At 41.3% G+C, this 23,687-nt stretch overlaps 2 protein-coding genes across 2 annotated transcripts in view; both read left to right on the top strand.

Annotated features, from left to right (window-relative positions):
- Positions 1–23,687, top strand: part of LOC311054759 (uncharacterized protein) — a gene marked incomplete at both ends in the record, with an annotated part of 106,890 nt that overhangs the window by 42,500 nt on the left and 40,703 nt on the right. Inside the window, one exon of the mRNA XM_084070764.1 lies at positions 8,243–8,536. Within this exon, the coding sequence (XP_083926890.1) occupies positions 8,243–8,536 (294 nt within the window). The remainder of the gene's footprint in view (positions 1–8,242; positions 8,537–23,687) is intronic.
- On the top strand, positions 15,101–23,197 carry LOC311055726 (uncharacterized protein). Its single transcript, XM_084071995.1, has 10 exons — positions 15,101–15,152; positions 17,356–17,388; positions 17,489–17,800; positions 17,912–18,214; positions 18,405–18,707; positions 19,589–19,915; positions 20,500–20,829; positions 21,522–21,656; positions 22,190–22,331; positions 22,992–23,197. Exons 1-10 carry the CDS (start codon positions 15,110–15,112, stop codon positions 23,149–23,151), a joined length of 2,088 nt encoding a protein of 695 aa, XP_083928121.1. The 5' UTR covers positions 15,101–15,109; the 3' UTR covers positions 23,152–23,197.

Here is a 23,687-nt window from a genome sequence, read left to right as displayed (position 1 = left end):
CTTGGTCTCCTGACAGTAGGCTGTCTGACAGGTTCGTCCATTGAGGTTGCGGGTAGAAAGCCACAAGGGAGCAACAGGTCTCGATGTAAGGTGCGTACAGGTCTATCTTTACCCTCAGGCTTGACCGTGTAGACCGGCATCTCTCCAGCTTTCTTGATGACGACATAGACATCATCCTCCCACCTGTTTGCTAGTTTGTGCTTTCCACGTATCTTGACATTACGGACAAGAACTCTATCACCCACTTCCAGGGTTGACTCTGTGACTCGTTTATCAAATCGGTTCTTGTTGCGTTCAGCATTCTTCTGGGCGTTAGAGGTTGCAATCCTGTAACTCTCTTCCAACCGGCACTTCAAGTCACTGACATATTGAGAATGAGACTTTCCACTGGTATTGATGGGTAAACCAAAGGCTAAGTCGATTGGAAGCCTTGGTTGTCTCCCGAACATTAATTCGTAAGGAGAGAATCCTGTCACCTCGTTTTTAGTGCAATTATAAGCATGAACAAGAGGCTTGACAAAGTCCTTCCAGTGCTGTTTATCCTGTTGACTTAGTGTCCCAAGCATTTGGAGGAGAGTACGGTTGAATCTCTCGACCGGGTTCCCTCTGGGATGGTATGGTGTAGTTCGCACCTTCTTCATGCCCGTTATCTCACAGAGTTCTTTTATGGTCTTTGACTCAAAGTCAGGGCCTTGGTCACTATGTAAACGCTCAGGAAACCCATAGTGAACAATTAAGTTTTCCCAAAGACTCTTTGCTACAGTACGTGCTCGCTGGTTTGGAGTCGGTATTGCTACCGCGTACTTAGTGAAGTGGTCGGTGATGACTAATATATCTTTAGTGTTGGACCGGTCTGGTTCCAAGGATAAGTAGTCCATACACACCAGTTCAAGAGGTCTACTGGTCTTTATGTTAATTAGTGGAGCGGCTCTCTCAGGTAGGGACTTGCGAAGAACACAACGCTCACAGGTTCTGATCATCTTTTCAATGGCCATGTACATTTTTGGCCAGTAAAATCTGGCTCTTGCCAGATCCACTGTCCGCTCAACTCCCATGTGGCCCATGTCGTTGTGGAGGCTCTTAAGTGCTACTGCTCTCAGCTCCTCAGGAAGCACTAGCTGGAAGACGATATTGGGTCCATCTTGCCTCCTTCGATACAGCACTCCATTCCGCAGTTCCAGGCGGTTCAGCTCACGTAGCAGTAAGGGAAGTTCAGGTAGTTCTTCTCTGAGACTGGTAGGTGGAGTTTGACCAGTTTCAATCTGAACGATCACCTCATTGATTGCAGGATCGAATCTCTGCTTCTCTCTCAACTCATCCTCAGACAGAGAGGGAATTAGAGGGAAACCATCAACTTGTTCTTCCTGGAAGCTGTCTGGAATGGCTGTAGAATGATGAGCAAGGGACTCAACTAGAGCTAACTCGGGACTAGAGATTTCGGCATCGTTGCCTTCAGTAACGGTGACAATGTGTCGGTCACATATAGCTTGGACCACATCTTGAGGTACAGCGTGTGAATGTTCGGCATCACTCAGGTGATAATCCGTGAACTGCTGGATTCTTTCACTCTCCTTTCGTGATGTCGGGTCATCCTCCGGTGTACCATGAGAGCGACGAGACAGTGCGTCGGCATCTAGGTTTTGCTTGCCAGCTCTGTACTGGAGTTGGAAGGAATAGGTGGAAAGGGCAGACAGCCACCTGTAACTTGTCGCATCGAGTTTGGCCGATGTTAGGACATAAGTCAGGGGGTTGCTGTCAGTCACCACCGTGAAGTCTGTACCATATAGGTAGTCAGCGAATTTATCAGTAACTGCCCACTTGAGGGCCAAGAATTCAAGCTTATGGGCAGGGTACTTGGTTTCACTCTTTGAAAGTCCTCGGCTTGCAAAAGCTATGACTCTAGGTTGTCCATCCTGGATTTGGTACAATGCAGCCCCCAAGCCAATTGTACTGGCATCAGTATGTAGGATGTAGGGAAGCTGAGGGTCTGCAAAGCCCAAAACCGGAGCTGATATCAGTTTTTGGATTATCAGGTCAAAGGCTTCCTGGCAACGGGGTGTCCACCTTTGACCGAAGGACTCTTTTGGGTTGTGGTACTCTGAGCTTGCACCTTTTTCAGGTTTCTTTCGTCCCTTTCCAAGTGGTGGATATCCAGAGGTTAGCTCGTTAAGGGCCTTTACGATGTTCGAGTAACCCTTTATATACCTTCTGTAATATCCCGAAAATCCGAGAAAACTACGGAGCTCCTTAAGGTTGGTCGGGACAGGCCACGTTGTTAAAGCCATGATCTTTTCTGGGTCGGTTTCCACACCCTGCTCTGAGACTATATGACCAAGGTATTTCACCGAGGTCTGGAAAAATTTACATTTTTCTGGAGCCAGCTTCAATCCATATTCCTTCAGTCGCTGTAGTACATGCTTCAGGCGCTTCTCATGCTCTTCTAAGGATGATGAGAAAATGATCAGGTCATCAATGAACACTAAAACCTCCTTTAGGTTCATCTGTCCCATACACTTCTCCATGAGCCGCTGGAAGGTTGACGGCGCATTAGTGATTCCCTGGGGCATTCTGTTGAATTCCCAAAATCCTAATGGGCAAACAAACGCTGTCTTCTGTTTGTCGGATTCTTCCATTTCTATTTGGTAATACCCCGACTTCAGATCGAGAACAGAGAACCACTTTGACCCAGCCAGCGCAGAGAATGCCTCCTCTAGCTTTGGAAGGGCATACGCGTCCTTGATGGTTTGAAGGTTTAGCTTCCTGTAGTCTATGCAAAGACGAACGGAACCATTCTTCTTCCGTACGACTACAATGGGGGAAGCAAATGGGGACTCTGATTCTCGTATCACTCCTGAGTCGAGAAGTTCCTGAAGATGTTTCCTCACTGCATCCACATCATGTGGATGTATGGGACGGCCTCTGAACTTAAAAGGTGTGTCATTGTTCAGCTTGATATGGTGTTTGACCTTATCTGTCTGTCCAAAATCCAGGTCATGTTGAGAGAAGACTTCTGGCATGGAATTAAGCATTTGTGTTGCTCGTTCCTTCCATTCGGCAGGTAAGGGAGAATCACCGAAATCAAAGCTCAACTTTTCAGGTTGACTGGACTCTTTCTGCATCTCTGAGTTTTGTTCTTTCACGGTCTGTTCTTTGTGAAGCACTCGCACTACGGCATTAACATCTGCCAGTACTGTTCTGGGTGGTATGACAATGTCATGATCAGTTTCATTTTTTAGCACAACAGGCAACCTGCAGGGCTGCTTCATTGGCAAAGTGACTAGGCTGGTTGAAACCAGTAGGCCACCAGGTAAGGAAGAGACTGATGGTTGTTCCAGGATGACATACTTCTCAGTATGAGCATTGGACATGTTAACTGTTCCCTCCAGAACGATGGTCTGTCCTGCGAGGACAACCTCAGGGCTCTTTCCTTGCATCTTCACCCCGCCAAGGGTATCACTGCTGGAGATATTCTGACGCAGTCTGAGGATTTTAAGAACAGCTCGGTAGCCATAAGCTGAAGGCTGAAATGTAGAGAGGTTCTGATCAGCAGAGAAGTCTGCATAAAGCACGTCAAGAGTGTTCGTGCCAATAAGCACATCTTGGCTTCCAGAGCGGAGGTGGGGAATAACCAGGGCTAAGGTGTGAACCTCAATATCAGAGCCTACAAAGTCTTTAGAGAAAGTGATGGGGACCTCTATATATCCTAAGTAGGGGACTGATTCACCATTGGCACCCTCCACATCAAGAAGACCATTTAGTGGATGGATAGTCAGGTCTGAAAGATGGTTTTCATAGAAAGACTGGGGTATAGTTGTCACTTGGGACCCCGTGTCCAAAAGACAGTTGGTGTCATTTCCTTTGATAATCACTTGGGCTGTAGTTTTATTTCCAACAAGGCCCTTTGGAATTATTACAGACTGTTCTTTGGCCTGAACTCTCTTCAGGTCGGATTTGTTTGGTCTGGGACTAGATTTGTTTGGTGTTGCTCCCATATGTCCCTCGATAGGAGCAGCAGTCAGTTTAAATGGGTCTTGTCATCAGAGGCATTAGCAGTTTCCCACATTGCCTGCTTTTCTCTCAACTGCTTTTTCTTGGCAGCTACAAGAGAAGGATCTGGCTCATTGTCACAAGCAGTCTTGATGTGACCATCCTCACCGCATTGAAAACAATACCAAGGGCGTGGCATGCTGTTGGTCTTGGTGGTAGGTCTCTGCGGTTTGGTTTCTTTATTTTTCGCAGGTCGGGCCTCCGCACTTGCTGCAGGGGACTGAGATTTATCTTGTTTCGGGTTCTGTTTATTGCTCTCACTCTTCATGCTGCTCAGCTTGGCGCTGAGGTCTGCTATTTGTTTTTTCAGCATTTCGAATTCCGTGACATGACCAGAATCAGCAGTGGCATGTGCTGTTTGTAGATGAGACATTGTTCTCTGCTTAGTGATACTAGGAGCAGGCTTGACAGTACCTAAGTGCTGCCTCATACGGCTGACTTTCGCGGCCTGTATATCCTCTTCTGTTCTTAGCATCAGCAGAAGTTCTGGGAAGGAAGGCGGAGTCTCCCTTCTTTTTCCTAGCTGGAGGTCAATTATTAGAGCATTATCCCAGCAGCCACGGCAGAACTGCTTTAGGAGCTGCTTGTCAAATTCTTGTGCGGACACACCACCGCGCCGCATAGTCAGGCTCAGACACACATGCAATCTATGGAGAAATGCGGACGGCTTTTCATCATGATCCATAAATGTACTCATGAACCTTGCGTAGAGTTCATCACCATCTTCCACCGTTCCATAGGCAGAGTCAAGTAGTTCAATATAGGCAGAGGGTTGAGCCTGTGGGCCTAGATGCTTGATTAACTCCGCAGCAGGTGGAAGGAGACTGTCAAGTATGCGGTGTGTGCACTGCAAGTCAGAAACGGAAGGATCTTTCATAAGGACTTCAACGCTTGCGCGCCAGGTGTCATAATCTGCTTCGTTGTTGGGTCGAGGGTTTTTCCCTGAAAATGCTCGTAGTCTATTTGCAGTGAAGTGTGACGAGGTTTCACTACTGCGAACGACGTGTTTGACCACCACTCGTTGCACGTTGGGTGTATTTAAATCAATTGTGGGCGGTAATCTGCCCTGAGCAACAGCTGGTGTCGCTGACATTGAGAGGGAGTCGGTCAGGTTTTTAGTTGCTGCATCATGAGGGGATTCAAGGACTGGAGGATTAGAAGGGTGAGAACTTTGAGAAGACAATGGATGAACTGGTACTGGTTGTTCTGTGGAGAGGGATTGCCTCTGATCAGAGGAAGAGGGGGGAGGGGGAGGAGTGAAAGACAATGTAAGACTCTCCAGTTCTTCTTTTAGCATTTGCGCTAGAGAGTTTCCGCTCAGGCTGGCAATTGCACGCAGCTCGTCCATGTACGTTTTGGTAGCATTAACGCGGGCATTTAGCGTATAGACACTTGCCAAACTCTGTATTTCGTAACCAGTATTTGCAAGAGTGGAACTATTAAGCTTAAGCGGCAGCAAGGGCTCTAATGTTTCCATGGCAGTGCCACTTTTGAACTCTGCTATACAGTGTTGGTGAAAATCAGAATTTTTGTCATCAATGGGTATGAGTCGATTAATTTCACCATATTGCTTAAGATAAGTATCGACTTCATCATCAGCAGATGTCCCTGTCAGTCCACTAACTATTACAGAGTTGGGGATTTTGATCGATTCTTTCATTACAATTTCCATGTTGCCTGACTTTTGTTTAGATACCAGATTTTGAATGTAAACAGTTGCAGATCAGTGATAACCAAATAAGTCTGACAATTAAGCATCCAACACAGCTCCTGGCTAGCTCGCCAAATGTAGTGCTCACTTGTGCCACTAGTCGGTGAGTGACACTTCTAGTTGTAACTTGTGTAATCGTGTAATCTGGGCTAGTCTAGGTTTAGTTCTAGGTTCGACTGCTGGAGCTGTGGGGAATACTTAATGAGACTCAGATACAAAATGTTAAATGATTGCCGGCTATTTATATTGAAAAACATTAAACATAAAACAAACAAACATGTAAGCAACAATGGGGAAATACAAATACTTTTGGTACCAAACACTGTGGCAATTGCTTGTCACTTCAATTCTCACAGTTCACTGTATCTATGGGTGCACCCTTCTAACTTGAACCTCAGTAGTCACCTTTAAATTCAAGCTTGTTCTGTTCCAGTTATATCAAATCAACAATCTCAAAATAGGACAATTGTGTCATACAACCATAAACATCCACCCTTTAAATAAAGTAAGTATTTCCACTCAGTCACAATTCCCAATGTGAGGAGGTAAGGTAAGGTAAGTGTCAGTATACGTGTTAAGGTTCCAGGGGTAGACCAGGAGGGTAGGTCAGTATACGTGTCAGAGTTCCAGGTGGGTTCCAATACCTAGGAGGTAAGTATCTGAGTTCAGAGTTCCAGGGTGTGTGTGTGTGTGTGTGTGGGGGAGAGTGGGAGAGAGGGGGAATTGGGAGTACTGCAGCTGAGAGTGGGGGAGTCTGCAGTAGGCCTACCACACAGTAGAGTGCAGTAGAACTGTCCAGTGATCGCTGTCAATCACTCTCTAGATCCTGGGTGGGTTAGCTCGCCATCAATTGGAACGGTCACTGGAAAAGATCCAATCCAACAAAAAACCTGACCTGTCATCAGACAGGGTCAGAGAAATCCAATCAGTATCATAGATTCTACTGTCTGTTTTCTATTCAGTTTTTAACCATGAAATAACATTACATGAAACTTTTTAAATGAAACAATAAATGAAATACTGTTTGCAACACTCTGTGCATACTATATGCAACACTGTGCATTTACTCTTTGTACATACTTTTTAAACAACATATGTACTTTAAACAAAACCATCTTCACATGAATTCAATACACTCTTGTCAAATGCAATGCAAAATGGATTACATACATTTTGTAATCAACACTTGAAAACAAACTCCATTTTTAACTACTACATAGAATGTGTTCACCATTAACTCAAATTACAAAAACATCATCCCTTAAATTAAAAGAATGAACAGTCTCACCGATTCTGTGAAACAGGCTGGGCACAAACATGAAATGGCTGCCCCAGTGAATCCACAATTGGGTTCTAGAAGTCAAACAATACCACACATCAAAACCAAAGTAATTTTAACTTATTTGTTACTCTTCAAATGAAATTGTTACTCTTCAAATGAACTTATAACAACGGGTGAGTTACCTTGCTTCTCTGTGGTTTGCATATATTTATTTCTTCTAGATCTCAACTTCTCCTCTCTGTGTTCTGTGCTGTCTGCTCTGTGCAGCAGTGGCTTTTTTTTCTGGCTGCCTCTAACCTCAACAGCTGAACTGACTCTAGCTTGATTGGGGAGTGGTTTGATTAGTGCAGGGCTGCAGGTGTGAGTAACTGGCTGCCTCTGAAGGTCAGCATGACCTGATTGACTGCTAAATTGGCCAGAACCACTTGTCACTCTAATGTCAGTGGGAGATAATGTGCAGGTATTCTGCACCACTCAGTTGTGTAGTCCATTCCATGTGTGTTACACTTTGCATACAGAATACTATTTTATGTGAGGCTATAGAGCTCATTTATTTTTGGTTCATTATGAAAATGTGATGGGATGAACTGGACACCATATTCTCAGTAGCCTACCCTATTTAATGGGAAACCGCAAATCAGCAACTGCTGTTTACACACAAACATTGACTTTATTGACCTCAGAGATTACTTCTGTGTACTTATACTGTATATTATTCAACTCATCATGAGCAGAGCTTTCATTTGAGCCTAATATGAAGGCTCTGTGACGATTTCGAAAAAAACTCCCTTTTGGAGCAAATAATTGGCAGCCATCTTGCATTTGAAGGTCGACAATAGGTCAAATCATTATATAAACACCATATATGTATTCCTTGACCAAAATAAGCTCTGAAACCATGTATTGTGCATCATTGTAGGTCAAACCATTAAAAAGTTCATTTTCACGGCAGCCATTTTGGATTTTGGTCTCCCACAAATTTTCCCCGCCGTTTAAAAAAATACACCCCGGCTAAATTTGTTTAATAACCCTCCTAGATGACAAATCCATTGAGAAACGGACCTTCGCTCTCCACGGTCACGGAAGTGCCATAAATGACCCAACTAATAGCTGCTTGGGCCCTGATAATATATGCTAATATATAATAATAATCAAAATGTTTTTTTCTTCTTTTCTTCCCAATTCATATCCTACTATTTCAGTGATACTCCCAAAGCCCCGCATCTCAGTGAATCCTGTCAGTGAGGTTACCTGGGGTAACACAGTTGACATCACCTGTTCCGTCTCAACTCAGCATTTGGGTGGAACCTTCACTTTGCAGCAGACCTCTGGTTCATTTACAAAGAAACAAACCACCAGTCGCTCGTCATATACCTTCAACATTCCTAATGTGGACTTTGTCCATGAAGGGTCGTACCAATGTCATTATGAAACAACTGTTTCAAGCAGACCCTTCAAATCTCCTCAAAGTTACTCTGTTAGGTTCTATGTTACAGGTGAGGCAGAAAACGATAGCATTATATTATGTTAACTGCTTAAAATGTCTAAGAATTCACACCCTGGACTCAATGGTATACACCAACGTAATGTTCCAGTATAAAATTATGAATTATGTTTCTGTGTGACCAGTGAGGCTGCCGCAGGCCAACATTTCTCTGACAACTCCATACGCAGTGCTGGTCTGGGGTCCTGGGCATTCAGAGGTCACCAGGGGTTACAGTTTCTCCATCACCTGCTCCATTCTCCCCCAGTATCCTGGAGGCTTCTTCTCCCTCATCTTCTCTGGCTCCAACAGCAATATCAAGCAGCAGTCAGCAGTCAACCACTCTGCCTCTTTCCAGTTCCCTGCAGCAGAGTATGAAGACCAGGGCAACTACAGCTGTGTCTATGACGTCACCGTCTCAACACGCAATTTCACTTCTAAATGCTCAGAGCTGCTCAGCGTCTCAGTCAACCGTGAGAAGATTTATGTAAAGGATCAGCAAATACACACACTTTCACAAACTAGATCTCTGTTACTTGTATCTTTCAAAATGTTATATAAATACATTTTTAAATAAATACAACTTTTCTTTCTTTCTTCCAGCCTCTCCAATCCCTCTGCTAGTGGGCGGAACAGTAGGAGGTGTGGTCCTGCTCTTACTTCTGCTGCTGATCGGTCTCTGTCTGATGTGGAGGCGGAGACACAGAAAGCCTGTGGTCAAGACTGATCCCACAGCCTGTGAGTAATTATCTCGGCCAGGCCGAAAGGCCGGGAGGCTGGCATTATGTTTTCGACCCTATCCGTGTGTGTATGTCTGTCTGTGACACAGCTTGACCAGTTGCAGCTTTGCATAAACACACGCAGTAGGCCAAAGAAAGCACCCACATTTTTTCATAAATGCTTTATGCTGTGTTCTTAGATCAAGACGCAACTGCCCATATAGGCCACACCCATTTTGCGGTTTCTACAAAACCCACTTTTTGCTACTCCTACACCACTGAGGAAGATTCTAATTCTTAAAGGAGATGTACACCATGTTGAAAGTGGTTGGATAATGGCAGCAAAGTGGATGACAAAATTATTTTACATTTAGAGACAATGAATGATAAACTGACTGATAAACTTTGCATCCAAATCCCATTTTAATGAAGTTGAGTTCATAAATATGATGATGTTGTGTATTTAGTTTTATTTTATTTTATTTTGAGCGTGATTTCCTCTACTATGACATCATAATAGAGCATGTCAGTTATTCCTGGACTACAATGGCACATGTTTTGTGTAGTTCCAGTCAGATCGGCCCCTCCAACTGATGTCTCATATAGATAGCACATTCTGTGGTTTCCTGTTCATATTGCAACTCGTGTTTGGGTTGTGAACAACAAGAAAGTTGACAGTGATACAAGAAGTGGTAACGGACATACACTTCATTGTGGGTGTGGTTGTGCTGATGTAGCTATTTTCTTCTCTGTCTTGAGAGCCTCATAATCATAAAAAATCCCCTAATGTGTTAAACATCTGCAAAATATGAAGGTATCAACATCTCTCATTCAATCTGATGCATCAACTCTAACTAATGCTATGCTCAGTATATTCTTTTGACCTCACATCGTGTAACAAAATAACAACATTTCTGCATCCCCCGTTAAAAAAAAAACGTTTCGTGCTCGGGCAGCAGAATCAGTAGAGCGTTAGCCTTTGAATCTTAAGTTTCTGCGTTAGCTCCAGGGTTCAAGTGTGGTGCTCTACCTCAGCAATTCATCTTCCAAGGGTCTAGCTACTTACTTTTAAAAGTATTATTTTTCCTTGAGTAATTCTATTTTACTTAAGGAAACTTTCCTCAAAGTGAGAGTGCTTTTACCTGCTTACAATATATAGTGTGTAATTAGATTAGCTTTTCTTTCTGTTTTATTTCAACTTCCTCTTATTTTTACATTTTTTTTTGTCCTTTTATAAATGTTTATTTTGTGTATTAATGCTTTGTTTATTAATATCTTGATGTTTTGTGTAAATCTGTTTGAATTGATTTATCGTTGAAATGCGCTATATAGATAAACTTGCTTTACTATGTACCAGTATTGGAATTCAATGAGATCAAGCTGATATAACATATGACACCAACACTGATATACATTATGTATGTATGTATTTCTTCCAAGGTGTGATGAACACCTACAACACAGTGGTCAGAGCCAATGATGAAGGTGATGAAGGAACCTATGGCAATGCAGAGGCCATCACCTGTCACCAAAGCGACGATGATGACAGCGATGATTATGAGAACGGGTCAGTTAACTGAGGGTTTGAAATGAACCTCACTTGAAGAATGTCTCAAGTGAATTAACCTGAGTGAAAAGAGATAACAATGCAATACTATACTGATCATAATAGCCTAATAATAGTAATAATCATCATAATCATCATCAACAACAGCAGCACACATGAGGTGTCATCTTTTCTTTCAAGTTCTTTTAAGTTTAAGTTGGTTTTAATGGAGGCTAAATGTGTTCCCATCTCATGTGCCATTCATTAACCTATACACATTACACTGAACTGATGTAAATAAGTAAATAAGTAAACTTGATTGATATAGCATTTCTCACAGAGAGGACTAACAAAGTGCTTTACAGAGTAGGATTTAGACCTGAGGCCAATTCTAAAAACACCTTCTAAATCCTGAACTAAGTTTTCTGAAAAATAACTACACACAGAGGTGTTCCCGGCTTGAAAGGTATATATAACAACGCATAGGTGTAACAACGCAAACACGTTACACACATATTAAGATTAAGGACATTCCACAAACACTTGTTTAAACAGTAGTGTTTTAGGCCGTTCTTAAAAGTTACAAGGCTACAGCTCTGAAGACCTGTGGAAGTAAAGGGCTTTAAATTCCAAAGTCTGGGAGCTGAAGATGAAAGGCCCTGTCACCTTTAGTTATTAGTCTAGTACAGGGAATAGCAGACCCTGGTCAGCAGACCTTAAGGTCTTGCTGGGCATATAAGGTTGGAAAAGGTCAGTTAAATATACAGGGGCCTGACCATGTAGATATGTGAGCACCACAGTGCCAGTCCAAGGCGGCCACGACCGAAGTAATATGACACCTTCTGCTGGACCTGGTTAAGAGTCTCGCAGTAGCATTTTGGATTAACAATTATCTCTAACTCATGGTGTGAGACAAGCGACCTGAGCTTTGTAATGTTCCTACGGTGGAAAAAACATGTATAGGACTTGATGTACGTGTCGAGGTGCATATAGTCTGTTCAAAACTGGTGCCAAGGTTTCTGACGTTGGAGCGCACATTGGTTTTGAGGGACCCAATACAACCAGCCACCTTAGGAACAATGCTATCAGAGGCAACAATGAGCACCACAGTTTTAGCCTCGTTTAACTAAAGGAAGTTACTCGCCATCCAGGCCTTAATGGCACACAAACACTCCAGCAATACATAAAAATCAAAACGAACACTTCTCTTCTTCTCTTGTCGACCACAGAGACTTCATGGCAGCCAGTAACATGGACAAACATGTCTACAACCCTGGTGCGGTAGAGGAAGAGGAGGAGGATGATGATATCTATGCCAATGCAGACATGTACCCCGAGAGCAGCACCAAAGAACACCTCAACCCTGGAAGGAGAGTAGTGGAGGGTCAGAGTGATGAAGATGAAGACAACATCTATGCTAACTATGATGGCTAGTAGGTAATGACCATGGTCATCATCAGTTACTTTGAATACATTCAAGTCAGTTCAGAATTCAGTTTATTTAGTTGGTTCAAATGTGTGTTACCGTACATTTATTTCATTACAGAATGAAAACAGTACCATATGTTTGTTATTTTGAGTTATGAACACATTTGGATGTCAGGAGAGGGATCTCCTCTGGTAGACTTGACAGTTAGTTCATGTTTGTATATTTTGAAACATTCGGCTAAAAAGAAAATGTTGAACTGTCCTTGATTACAATGAGCTAATGAAACTGGGAAATATTTGAGAGCTGACCAAAATAGGCTAGTATAATCTCTTGGAAGCTGTAAATTAAAAGTTTCTGTTATTTAGGTTGCATGCATTTTCAGGAAACCTTTATGATCTACATCATTTTAAAGTTGTGGTTAAACTCACAAATGTTCCAAAGGAATTGGTTTAGGTTGTAATTGTGCTTTTATTACTGTTGCCATTGCTTTCTTGTTTTGGTTTATGTACTTTATATATATTATAAATTCTCTAATGAGGCCCATTTTGTGTTGACTGTCAACTGCAAACTTCAACTCACCATCCCAATAGTTTGACTTTGCATGAGACCCCATCATTCCATTTCAATATGTATTAGGGTGAAACTCTGAATTGGAGCTTTTTAATGTCACAAGGATGACACTGCATAACTTAAAATATATTTGTGTTGTGCTTTGGATATTTGTTAATTACTTTTTTGTTTTTAAGGTACATCTATGGTGCTTGATTTTTTTGTTGAAATGAATAGATGTCAAAATGCATTCTATGTGTGCTGCATGTCACTGCTCTCTAAAAAGACAGTACATGGGGCCCTCTTGTGACCAAAAAGGGAATCTTAAATATCTCTAGTCTTTTCTTGTTTTAATTTTTAACTACAACTAAAGTATTTTGTTAACGCTCATGATTGTCATCATGAGTGTTACTGTTGATGATGTTTTATAAAAAAAAGTTAAGATGTTATATTCTTGTGTTTATTATTACTCTTTGCTTGAACTCACATTTGGAATTAATTGTATTATAGTATAGTATATTATACATTTCTGCCCTACTGGGGAAACATATCCTGTTCATCCTTTTATTAGGCCTAATCATTCAGACAGTATATTAGCATGTTAACAAATGGTAGCCTACTTTCATCTTACAGATCTGCATGGGAGATGACGGCATTGTCATCAATTGGGATTGTGCAGAGGAGGATTTTAACCACTTACGCCCTATGGCAAAATTGCTTATCCAGAAGCTCACAAAGTGTCTCATTGCTATGCATTGTAAACTTGTAGAAGGTCTACCCACTGAATCTATATTTATTGCACGGAAAAAGCGGATGACTTTTTATGACCTCTCCCACACTGACTCCAAAATTGCCCTCTGACGAGTGGCTAAGATTAAAAAAAGAAATGCATTGTTTTCATGCATTAAAATCTGACCAATAAAACATTACATCTGACTCATTACGCAGGTTCAAGTCCAATGCTTCCTATAGGTGATATAGGCAGCTGCCTAGGCCGCCATCCCGAGGGCCTTGCCAATCTGAAAAAACAATAATTTCACATCATTTGCACATCTCATCACTGTTTGGGTCTATTAACCTTGCTGGAATGGGCACCCTGACTATAGTTTGTAAGCTATACAGGCTACTATCTGGGAATGTCTGAAGGGGCGGTTCGCCCAGGGCGCCATAACGGCTAGAACCGGCCTTGTGCAAGGGGGCCTTAAGTCTGTAGCCATGCTGCAGTGGGACTACCCTGTGGCTCTGCCCTGGAACCCTGTGGAGGTTTTATTTAATTTATTGACAGCCATGTAAGTAAGTAAGCCATGCCGAGCCATGCCAAGCCTAAACTTCAAACTTCAGTGAATGTTGGAAACATTGTGTCAAATAATACAATGAATTTATTTGTAAATACATAAAATGAAGAGAATTGAATAGCAAGCTGGACATGGGTATCCTGATGGATCTGTGAATAGAGAAAAAATAAGAAAATGCTGACAAATATTGCAACAGATGAGCTTTGAGTGTAACGTATGATGAGGATCGCTTACTCTACTCTGGCTGCTGACTAATAAGTAACATCTTCAGTAATGCCTCGCAACGCATACTGTGCTTCCATTCGGGGCAAACCAAGTTCCTGGCAGTTTGAGGGAAACAGTGGCATGTTTGCAAAGCGCCATCTCTGGATATATCCAGCTGATGAACATCAAGGTCAACAAATATAGGAATCACAGGAATGACTGCAACTTCTCTCTTTGACTACACAAGCGTGAGCCAATCATTATTCACACAACATAACATGCCCCTTATGACATCACTCCCCCAGCTACCCACACTCTGTCTCTATTGATGTCCATCCATCTCAACCCGTAGAGTCAACAAAGTCTACACATAGACACATATCCACACAAACTACTTTTAGGGTGTGTTTGCATGTCATGGTAGCTTGAGGATGTCATGTGGTTGGGAACCACTGTGAGCATGTGCAGTCAATGAAAAATGTCCAACAACAAACAGGAAGACACTGATTAATACAATGTTATTGTTACTTTTAGTGTAATGTTTGGCTCTATGGCTATTTTCTCCCAGTTTAGAACAGTAGAAACAAAATCTTACCTTCTATACCTTGTTCATAATCAGTTTGATCCAACTGCTTTTGAACCATACTGTTTATTGTTTGTTATTGGTGATCAATGATTATAAACTAAATAACTATAGAGAATGTAAATGGAAGAGAACTAAATGTCAATATAGAGGAAGTCTCAGTTCATGGTTTCCTGCACATAGAGCTCACCACATCTTCCTATATCAGTCTTCAACTCCACTGGAGACTGACAGAGAAGACTTTAGAGAAGTCTCTCCACCATGGGACTCTTAATATGGAGAAACATCCTGTACTTGAACATGAGTGAGTGCCTGTTTTTATTATTTCCTGCGTATTAATATATTTATAATGTGTTTTGTCCTGTGTACCAAGTTTGTTTTGTTTTTTGTTGTTTTTTGTCAGGGCTTTTGTTTTGTGGATGCTGAGAATGTTAATCAATACTGTTTTGTACACTGCTGATATACATAATATGTGTACGTGAAATATCAATGCAAAACCTAAATGATAAAAAATATATTTAAAATAACTGTATGTCTAGTGTGCTTTCCCCATTAACACATTCTTAAAGTTTCTATTTGAATCTGGGTGAAGTGAGAAGTATTGTAGCTAAATAAGTGAGAAGTATTTATGATAATAGCTGGTAGCCTACTGACTTGAGGGCATTCTGTGACTGTTACGTCACCCTTAACACATTGTATGTATTGGATATTAAACCAACTGGTCACAGCCCAGCTTTTCTGTGCAGTGTTGTCTGCTGTTAGATGGATCCCAGAAATACATTGTGACATTGATATTGCCCTCCTCAGCGGTCACATGGTTTCACCATGTAGTCTCTCCAAATGCAGTTACAGTTAGTAAAATATGTTAATTTTAACGCTCATAAAGCTTAAAGAAGTTATTGGCCTCATCACAGAATTAACAGAATTAATGTTTACCATATTAATTATGAAGTTTCAATATACTGTATATTATGAGTGACAACTTACATTTCTAAATACTTTAGAATTGAATTACAGAAGAGAATTGGGCTATTTTTGTGTCAGGCCGTGTGGCGATTTCCTCACAACCATGACATCATGCATATCATCATAATGTGAAAAGAGGAAGTTGACTGAAGTTGCATTGAAACGGAAGACTGAATGAGATACACTTGCTTCAATTGTCAAATAGGCCTTGAATAGAATAGATACTTAGCCTGCTTGAAGGTTCTCACCCTCATCATGGAGTGGATTGGAGGGGTTTGTCCCTCATTCTCTTTTCCAGATTACTGTCACTAATTGACATAATGAGCATAATGTGCATTGAATGAGATAAAAGCCATTGGACAGGTTTTGATTGGCACCTATCGTATCAGTATCTAATTGTGCCAAATTTTCTTTATACCAAAATGAGCATTAAAGTGTCTTAGTGTGATTAACTTCTGTGTGATGCTGTTCTTTTTTTCAGATACGTTTAAGAATGCACTTCAAAAACAAAACAAAACTGTTAGAACAGAGAATACGTTTAATCTGCTCGTACTTTCATGTTACTATACAGTATTGAGTTGTTATGAAGAAAGTTTTCACAATAAAAAGTAACCTACTACAATATCACATGTCAGGGTTTTACTTAGATGGACACAAACAAGATACAGGAATGCACATTCCAGAAATGATCCCCAAATCTTATGTTTTGCTTCATTGTCCCATTGCAATCATGGTGAATGTCATTTTTGTCTCCACCGAGACCATGTTTTTGCCCCTGTCCCCTGTGCATGTGTCCGTTCGTCCATGTGTCCGTCCGTCTGTGTACAGCTAATCTCTGGCACCGTTGGCCCGATCAATGAAATTGTGCACACACACACCCTGGAGGCCAGAGCAGGATCCTCTGCCCCAAACTCTGCCCTTTTCACGTCGTTCTGTTATAACGCCACCAGGAGGCAGATTTTGGCAAATCACATTTTTTTTATATTACTACTATAGATTTTGTCCAAACATCACGCATATTGGTACACATGATCTCTATAGTCATGTGATCAAGACGGATCTGTCCGATGTTTCATAATCCATTGGCTAAGATTGGCTTCCAAAGTTTGCAGGAGTGAACAAAATGCGAAGTGAACAATATTGCGACCGGTAGAAGCTGGGCCATTAATAGGAACTGCATGCTGTAAGAGAACACGGAAGAGAGCTTCTATTCCAGCACCGATTCCTTGGGCCTTGGTACCCATTACCTCTATAGTCATGTGATCAAGAAGGATCTGGCTAAGATTGGTTTCCAAAGTTTGCAGGAGTGGCCTGTTTTGAACAAAATTCCTCAAATCATGAACGCAGCGTCAGATTGCCTTGAAACATTGTTGGCCCACAATAAGCTACCTGCCCTGGCGGAGCTGTGCTCCGAGGAGCAAATTTTTCTAGTCTATAAATGTATTCCAAAGTGTAATGCCACTGGTGATATGTCATATGTTGACATGATTAGAAGATCATTCATGAAAGTAACTCAGTATGCTCTGTTGTTCCACCTACAGTGTCTGCTTTCCTGTACATACCTTCACATACAGGTCAGCACCTTCTCTGAAAAAAAACCCCATAATATCTTTTGAAAAAATAAAAAGTTAATTAAATGAACTAATGTGGATGTTTTTTTGCTTTTATTTATAGAAGGTGCTCAGATCAGATTAGTTGGGTCTTCTCTGTGCTCTGGAAGAGTGGAGGTCTATCATAACAGCAGCTGGGGAACAGTCTGTAATGACTCCTGGGACCTGAATGATGCTGAGGTGGTTTGCAGAGAGCTGAACTGTGGGAGGGCACAGAGTGCTCCTGAAAGAGCCCATTTTAGACAGGGGAATGGTCCAATTTGGATGGCTAAATTGCGTTGTTCAGGAAGTGAAAAGTCTTTGACTGAGTGCCCACACAGTGGGTTTGGTAAACATAATTGTGGTCACAGTAAGGATGCTGGTGTCACCTGTTCAGGTAAGACTGGATGTTGTGTCATTCATTTCAAATAAATTATTATTATGAAAAATCACAAAAGTGCAATATAATCTTTTCTATATTTTTCTTTCCTTCTTTCTGACTGACCAGGTCCAGTGGTGAGACTAGTAGGTGGTGGACGGTGCTCTGGCAGGGTGGAGGTCTATCATAGTGGTCAGTGGGGGAGGGTGTGCAACAACAAGTGGGGCATGAATGATGCCGCGGTAGTTTGTAGAGAGCTAGATTGTGGGAGCGTTACAAACACTCAAATAAAGTTTGGAAAAGGCATTGGTAAGATCTGGATGGATAATGTTGCTTGTTCTGGTAATGAATGCTCTGTGACTCAATGCTCACATCCAGGATTTGAGAAACATGACTGTGGCCAGTCAGAAGATGTTGGTGTTGTTTGTTCAGGTAAGATATGTAAAATGTATTTGAAATTATTGCTTCACTTTTGATAGAACCTGGATGAATATTTGATTCCAATTCACTGAACAAGTGGAGTTCAATCTTCACAAAAGTGTAACAGTAATTCATGATTGCAGTTCCTCCAAACAGTGATCTGAAGCAGCAATTGCTCAATGTGAGATGTCTTCTTCTGCAGGACAAACTAGGCCATCTGCTAGACCAGCCCCTATATTGTCTGCATCCAATTCAGTTCTTTCAGCAGAAGAACAGTTGATCCTCACTTGCTCAGTTTCACCCCAGCTCTGTACACCTCTTCATGTGAATTTTTACAAGGATGGATCTTCCATTGGACGTCTGACCTTTTTAGAATCCCAAAAGACCAATGGTGGGATGTTAACACTGTCCAACGTTAAATCTTCCGACCAGGGAAGTTATACTTGTCAATACTCAGCTCACAGCATCAGAAGCCCTGACAGCAGCCCAGTATACATCTTTGTTGGTGAGTCAGGAGTTTTTATGGGACCTTTTCTTTTTTCTTGATTTTTTTTCTATGCCTTTATTTAGAGAGGGATAGGGAAAGTAAGCTGACAGGAAATGGGGAGAGAGATGGGGGGGTGACATGCAGCAAAGGTCGTCAGGACCGGGAGTCGAACACGCAACACGCTCAGGTCAGGTCAGGCTGGCATTGCAGCCTAGGGTGCCTGGACCGTCACGCTATGGCCCAGGCCTTATGAAACCGTTTCTGAATGGATTCAGTAGAAACTCTACTGTCCACAAACGTAACCATGGTGCTGAATGAGGAAAATTAAACAAATAGTACAAATAGTACTGTAACAAATAGTGTCACTCTAAATGTATGCTTTTTTGTGTTTGTCAAACTAGGCATTTGTCAAAAGTTAATTTAAAAAAAAGAGAAGAAAATGCTAACAATTAAAATGTACAACATAGTCCTTACTTCCCAATAATACTATAAAGGTTCATCCAAATCAGAAAACATGGATAAACAGCAATGCAAGACATCACTTTTGCGTTTGGGATTAAGGAGAAACACACAGCTCGCTACGTCCTCAGAAGTGAGGGTAATTCAGCCGAAACAACAATATGCAGAAAATGTTCAGAGTCAACTGAACAACAATGATAATCACAAAACACATTTGGAGTGGTTTACACACCATTACTGACTTTACAGCCATACCAGCTGGGTCTCCTCCTCTCTTCCAGACAAGCTATACTGCTTTTACGCCAGATTTGAAATCACAGATAATCAGAATCAGAATAAGCTTCATTGTCACAATCACATTCACATTACAGGTGTAAAGAAGTGGGTGAACTTCATTTTTTTGCTGTATGTGAAATATCTTTCTTTGTGTGTGTGAGCAGTGAGGCTGTCGCAGCCGAACATCTCCCTGACGTCTCCACACGCAGAGCTGGTCTGGGGTCCTGGGCGTTCAGAGGTCACCAGGGGTGACAGCTTCTCCATCACCTGCTCCAGTCTCACCCAGTATTATGTCATCTTCTACCTCAACGTCTCTGGCTCCAACAGCTATATCAAGCAGCAGTCAGCACCGAATGCCACCCACTCTGCCTCTTTCCAGTTCCTCGCAGCAGAGTATGAACACCAGGGCAACTACAGCTGTGTCTATGAACTCGTCTCCACACGCACGTTTACTTCTAACAGCTCAGAGCTGCTCTACGTCTCAGTCAACCGTAAGAGACTAATTCATGTAAAGGGTCAAGACCAGTGCTGGAAAAAGTACTAAAATGTTTTACTTTAAGTAAAAGTATCAATACTGCAATGTAGAAATACTCTTACAAGTTACAAGTAAAAGTCCGGGAATCATAATTTACTTGAATAAAAGTACAAAAGTATTGGTATCAAAATGTACTTAAAGTTCGAAAAGTAGAAAGTAAGCAGAAGGTCCCATTTCACAAGTTTTCCAATGTATAAAATGTATACAAATCTTTCGAAAATAGCAGATCTACGAGCTCACAATGCGTCGCATCGCAACGCATTGTGAGCTTGTAGATCTGCTATTTTCAAATGGCCAAAATGTATATAGGGCTGAAGTGGTTAGTGAATGTTTTGTAATAATAATCAAAACCTACAAAGTAACTAGTAACTAGTTTAGTTTTCAAATAAATGTACTGGAGTAAAAGTAAAATATTTGGATCCGAGATGTAGTGGAGTAGAAGTAAAAGTATTGGAGATTGGAAATACTCAAGTAAAGTGCAAATACCTCAAAATTGTTTTTTGCTGTATGTGAAATATCTTTCTTTGTGTGTGTGAGCAGTGAGGCTGCCGCAGCCCAACATCTCCCTGACGTCTCCCCACGCAGAGCTGGTCTGGGGTCCAGGGCGTTCAGAGGTCACCAGGGGTGACAGCTTCTCCATCACCTGCTCCATTCTCACCCAGTATTATAGAGGCATCTTCTACCTCAACGTCTCTGGCTCCAACAGCTATATCAAGCAGCAGTCAGCACCGAATGCCACCCACTCTGCCTCTTTCCAGTTCACTGCAGCAGAGTATGAAGACCAGGGCAACTACAGCTGTGTCTATGAAGTCGTCTCCACACGCACGTTCACTTCTAACAGCTCAGAGCTGCTCACCGTCTCAGTCAAACGTAAGAGACTAATTCATGTAAAGGGTCAAGACCAGTGGTGGAAAAAGTACTAAAATGTTTTACTTTAAGTAAAAGTATCAATACTGCAATGTAGAAATACTCTGTTACAAGTAAAAGTCCGGGAATCAAAATTTACTTGAATAAAAGTAATAATAATGATGATAATAACTTGGATTTATATAGCGCCTTTCAGAAACTCAAGGACGCTTTACAGTACACACAAAAGTATTGGTATCAAAATGTACTTAAAGTAGAAAGTAAGCAGAAGGTCCCATTTCACAAGTTTTCCAATGTAAAAAATGTATACAAATCTTTCGAAAATAGCAGATCTACGAGCTCACAATGCGTCGCATCGCAACCCATTGTGAGCTTGTAGATCTGCTATTTTCAAATGGCCAAAATGTATATAGGGCTGAAGTGGTTAGTGAATGTTTTGTAATAATAATCAAAACCTACAGTTTAGTTTTCAAATAAATGTAGTAGAGTAAAAGTAAAATATTTGGATCCGAGATGTAGTGGAGTAGAAGTAAAAGTATTGGAGATTGGAAATACTCAAGTAAAGCACAAATACCTCAAAATTGTACTTAAGTACAGTACTTAAGTAAATGTACTTGGTTACTTTCCACCACTGGTCAAGACACAGCTTCAAATGTAGATCTCTGTTCACTTACATGTTTCTTTCTTTCTTTCAGCCTCTCCAATCCCTCTGCTAGTGGGCGGGACTGTAGGAGGTGTGCTCCTACTCTTACTTCTGCTGCTGATTGGTCTCTGTCTGATGTGGAGGCGGAGACACAGAAGGCCAGCGGTCAATACTGATTACACAGCCTGTGAGTAATCATCTTCATCTAGATCTACATCAATGTATTCCACTGATTTCCAACTCCAGTCCTCTAGCAGCGGATTACTGCTGGTTTTCATTATAATCTAATGGGGACACTGCCTGATAGAGCTAGATAGTTGACTCAAACACAAGATGAAGCCACAGAGAGTTTATTATCACACCGTAACCACTTAAACCCCATACGTTGTTGAGCAGAATACCTCAGGGCTCTATAATAGTGCCCTATTTGTTTTCCTTAGACATTAAATATCTTCGCTGAAAATAGGACACAATGCTCATCAGTCTTGATAGTAATCCACTTCTTTGTGGATGTGATTGTACTGATTTTACTCATTGTACTGTAGCTTTTTCTTCGCTGTTTGAGAAACTCATGATCATAAAAGAAATCCCCTAACATCCTAAACAATGTTCAAACCATGAATATATCAACCTCTCTCATTCCATCTGGTGCAACTTGTTGCCTCTGAACCTGTTACTGCTCAACCCTGTTACCTCTCAACCAGTAAAATGTATTCCCAGGTGTGATGAACGCCTACAACAAAGCGGGCAGAGCCAATGAAGATGAAGATGATGATGAAGAAGACTACATCAGTCCAGATGTCTCCACCTGTCACCATGGCAACGATGATGACAGTGATGACTATGAGAACGTGTCAGTACGGTGAGTGTTTGTAAATGAACCTCATTTGAAGAACGTCTTCAGAGATGATCATTATAATGACTATTATCATCATCATCGGCCCGGACTGCTGGCGTAGAGGTCCGGGCTCCTAGGCTATAACGCATCGCGGGTTCGAGTTGCGTTCACGACGATATATGCTGCATGTCTCTCCCCATCTCTCTCTCCGTGTTTCCTGTTAATCTCTACTTCCCACTATAAAAATACAGGCAGAAAAGCCCCAAAAAAATCTTGTCAGGTGTTTGACCTGGAAGGGAAAAGAGTCTTTGACCACTGTGGCGTGAATGTTTGTTTGTAATGCTGCAATGTGTGTGTTTGATTTATCAATGGAAACGGGAAAATCTAATTTTATCATATTTATGCTGATATATGGGCTTGGGGCTGTATGGATCTGGGGCTATGATATATATAGGCCATTTAATTATTTTTTTTCGGAAATTCTGCAGATGATGTGTCCCTATTATGGGAACATTTCTAGTGTTTTTTACCCTCAAGATTGGGTACAGATGTATGTGACATCTCATCTTTTATTTTAAAGCTCAAGTTGATTTTAATGGAGGCTAAATGTGTTCCCATCTCCTTGTGCTGTTCATTAACTTACAGACATTACGTTGAATTCATGTCTTCTCTTGTCGGCCTCAGAGACTACAAGGAAGAGCAAGAGGAGGAGAATGGTGCTATCTATGCTAATATGTACCCTGAGAGCAGCACCAAAGAACACTTCAACCCAGGAAGGAGAGTAGTGGAGGGTCAGAGTGATGAAGATGAGCAAGACAACATCTATGCTAACTATGAAGGCTAATGTGCTATAAGACCTTGTTCAACATCAACGTCAAACAACACCAACGTCAAACAACACCACCCCAGTTTTTGTGCTGAGACTCAATCATTTGATGACAAAATGTTGTGGAATGTGGACCAGAACAAAAAAAACAGCACTAGGAGGTGTGCTCCTTCTGACCAAAAAAGTAATAATCTTAAAAATCTCTTATTCTACTCTTGTAGAGTAGAATAACAGTAAATGTTTCCAAACAATAAATGTCCAAACAGCAAATGTTTGGATGTTCATTTCTATTTTGTGTTATTTGAAATAAAGCTACATATTTCAGAGAACATTTTATATATGTATATATTGACTATATTGACTGATACATATTTTGTATCATTCGAAGTGTTACAGTATTACTGTTGATAGTTTAATAACATTTTATAGAAAGGTAATGATGTTATATTCTTGTGTGTTTGTTATTTACTATTCAATAAAATGCAGTGTGAACCAAAGTAATATTTTGAATTCAATGTGTTATGGTGCCTTCTATTATTTATTTATTTGGTCTG

The sequence above is a fragment of the Gymnoscopelus microlampas genome, assembly GCF_963454915.1.
Source record: "Gymnoscopelus microlampas genome assembly, chromosome: 11".
In the NCBI taxonomy this organism is placed as follows: Eukaryota; Metazoa; Chordata; class Actinopteri; order Myctophiformes; family Myctophidae; genus Gymnoscopelus; species Gymnoscopelus microlampas.
This window is presented reverse-complemented; position numbering and strand designations above follow the sequence as displayed.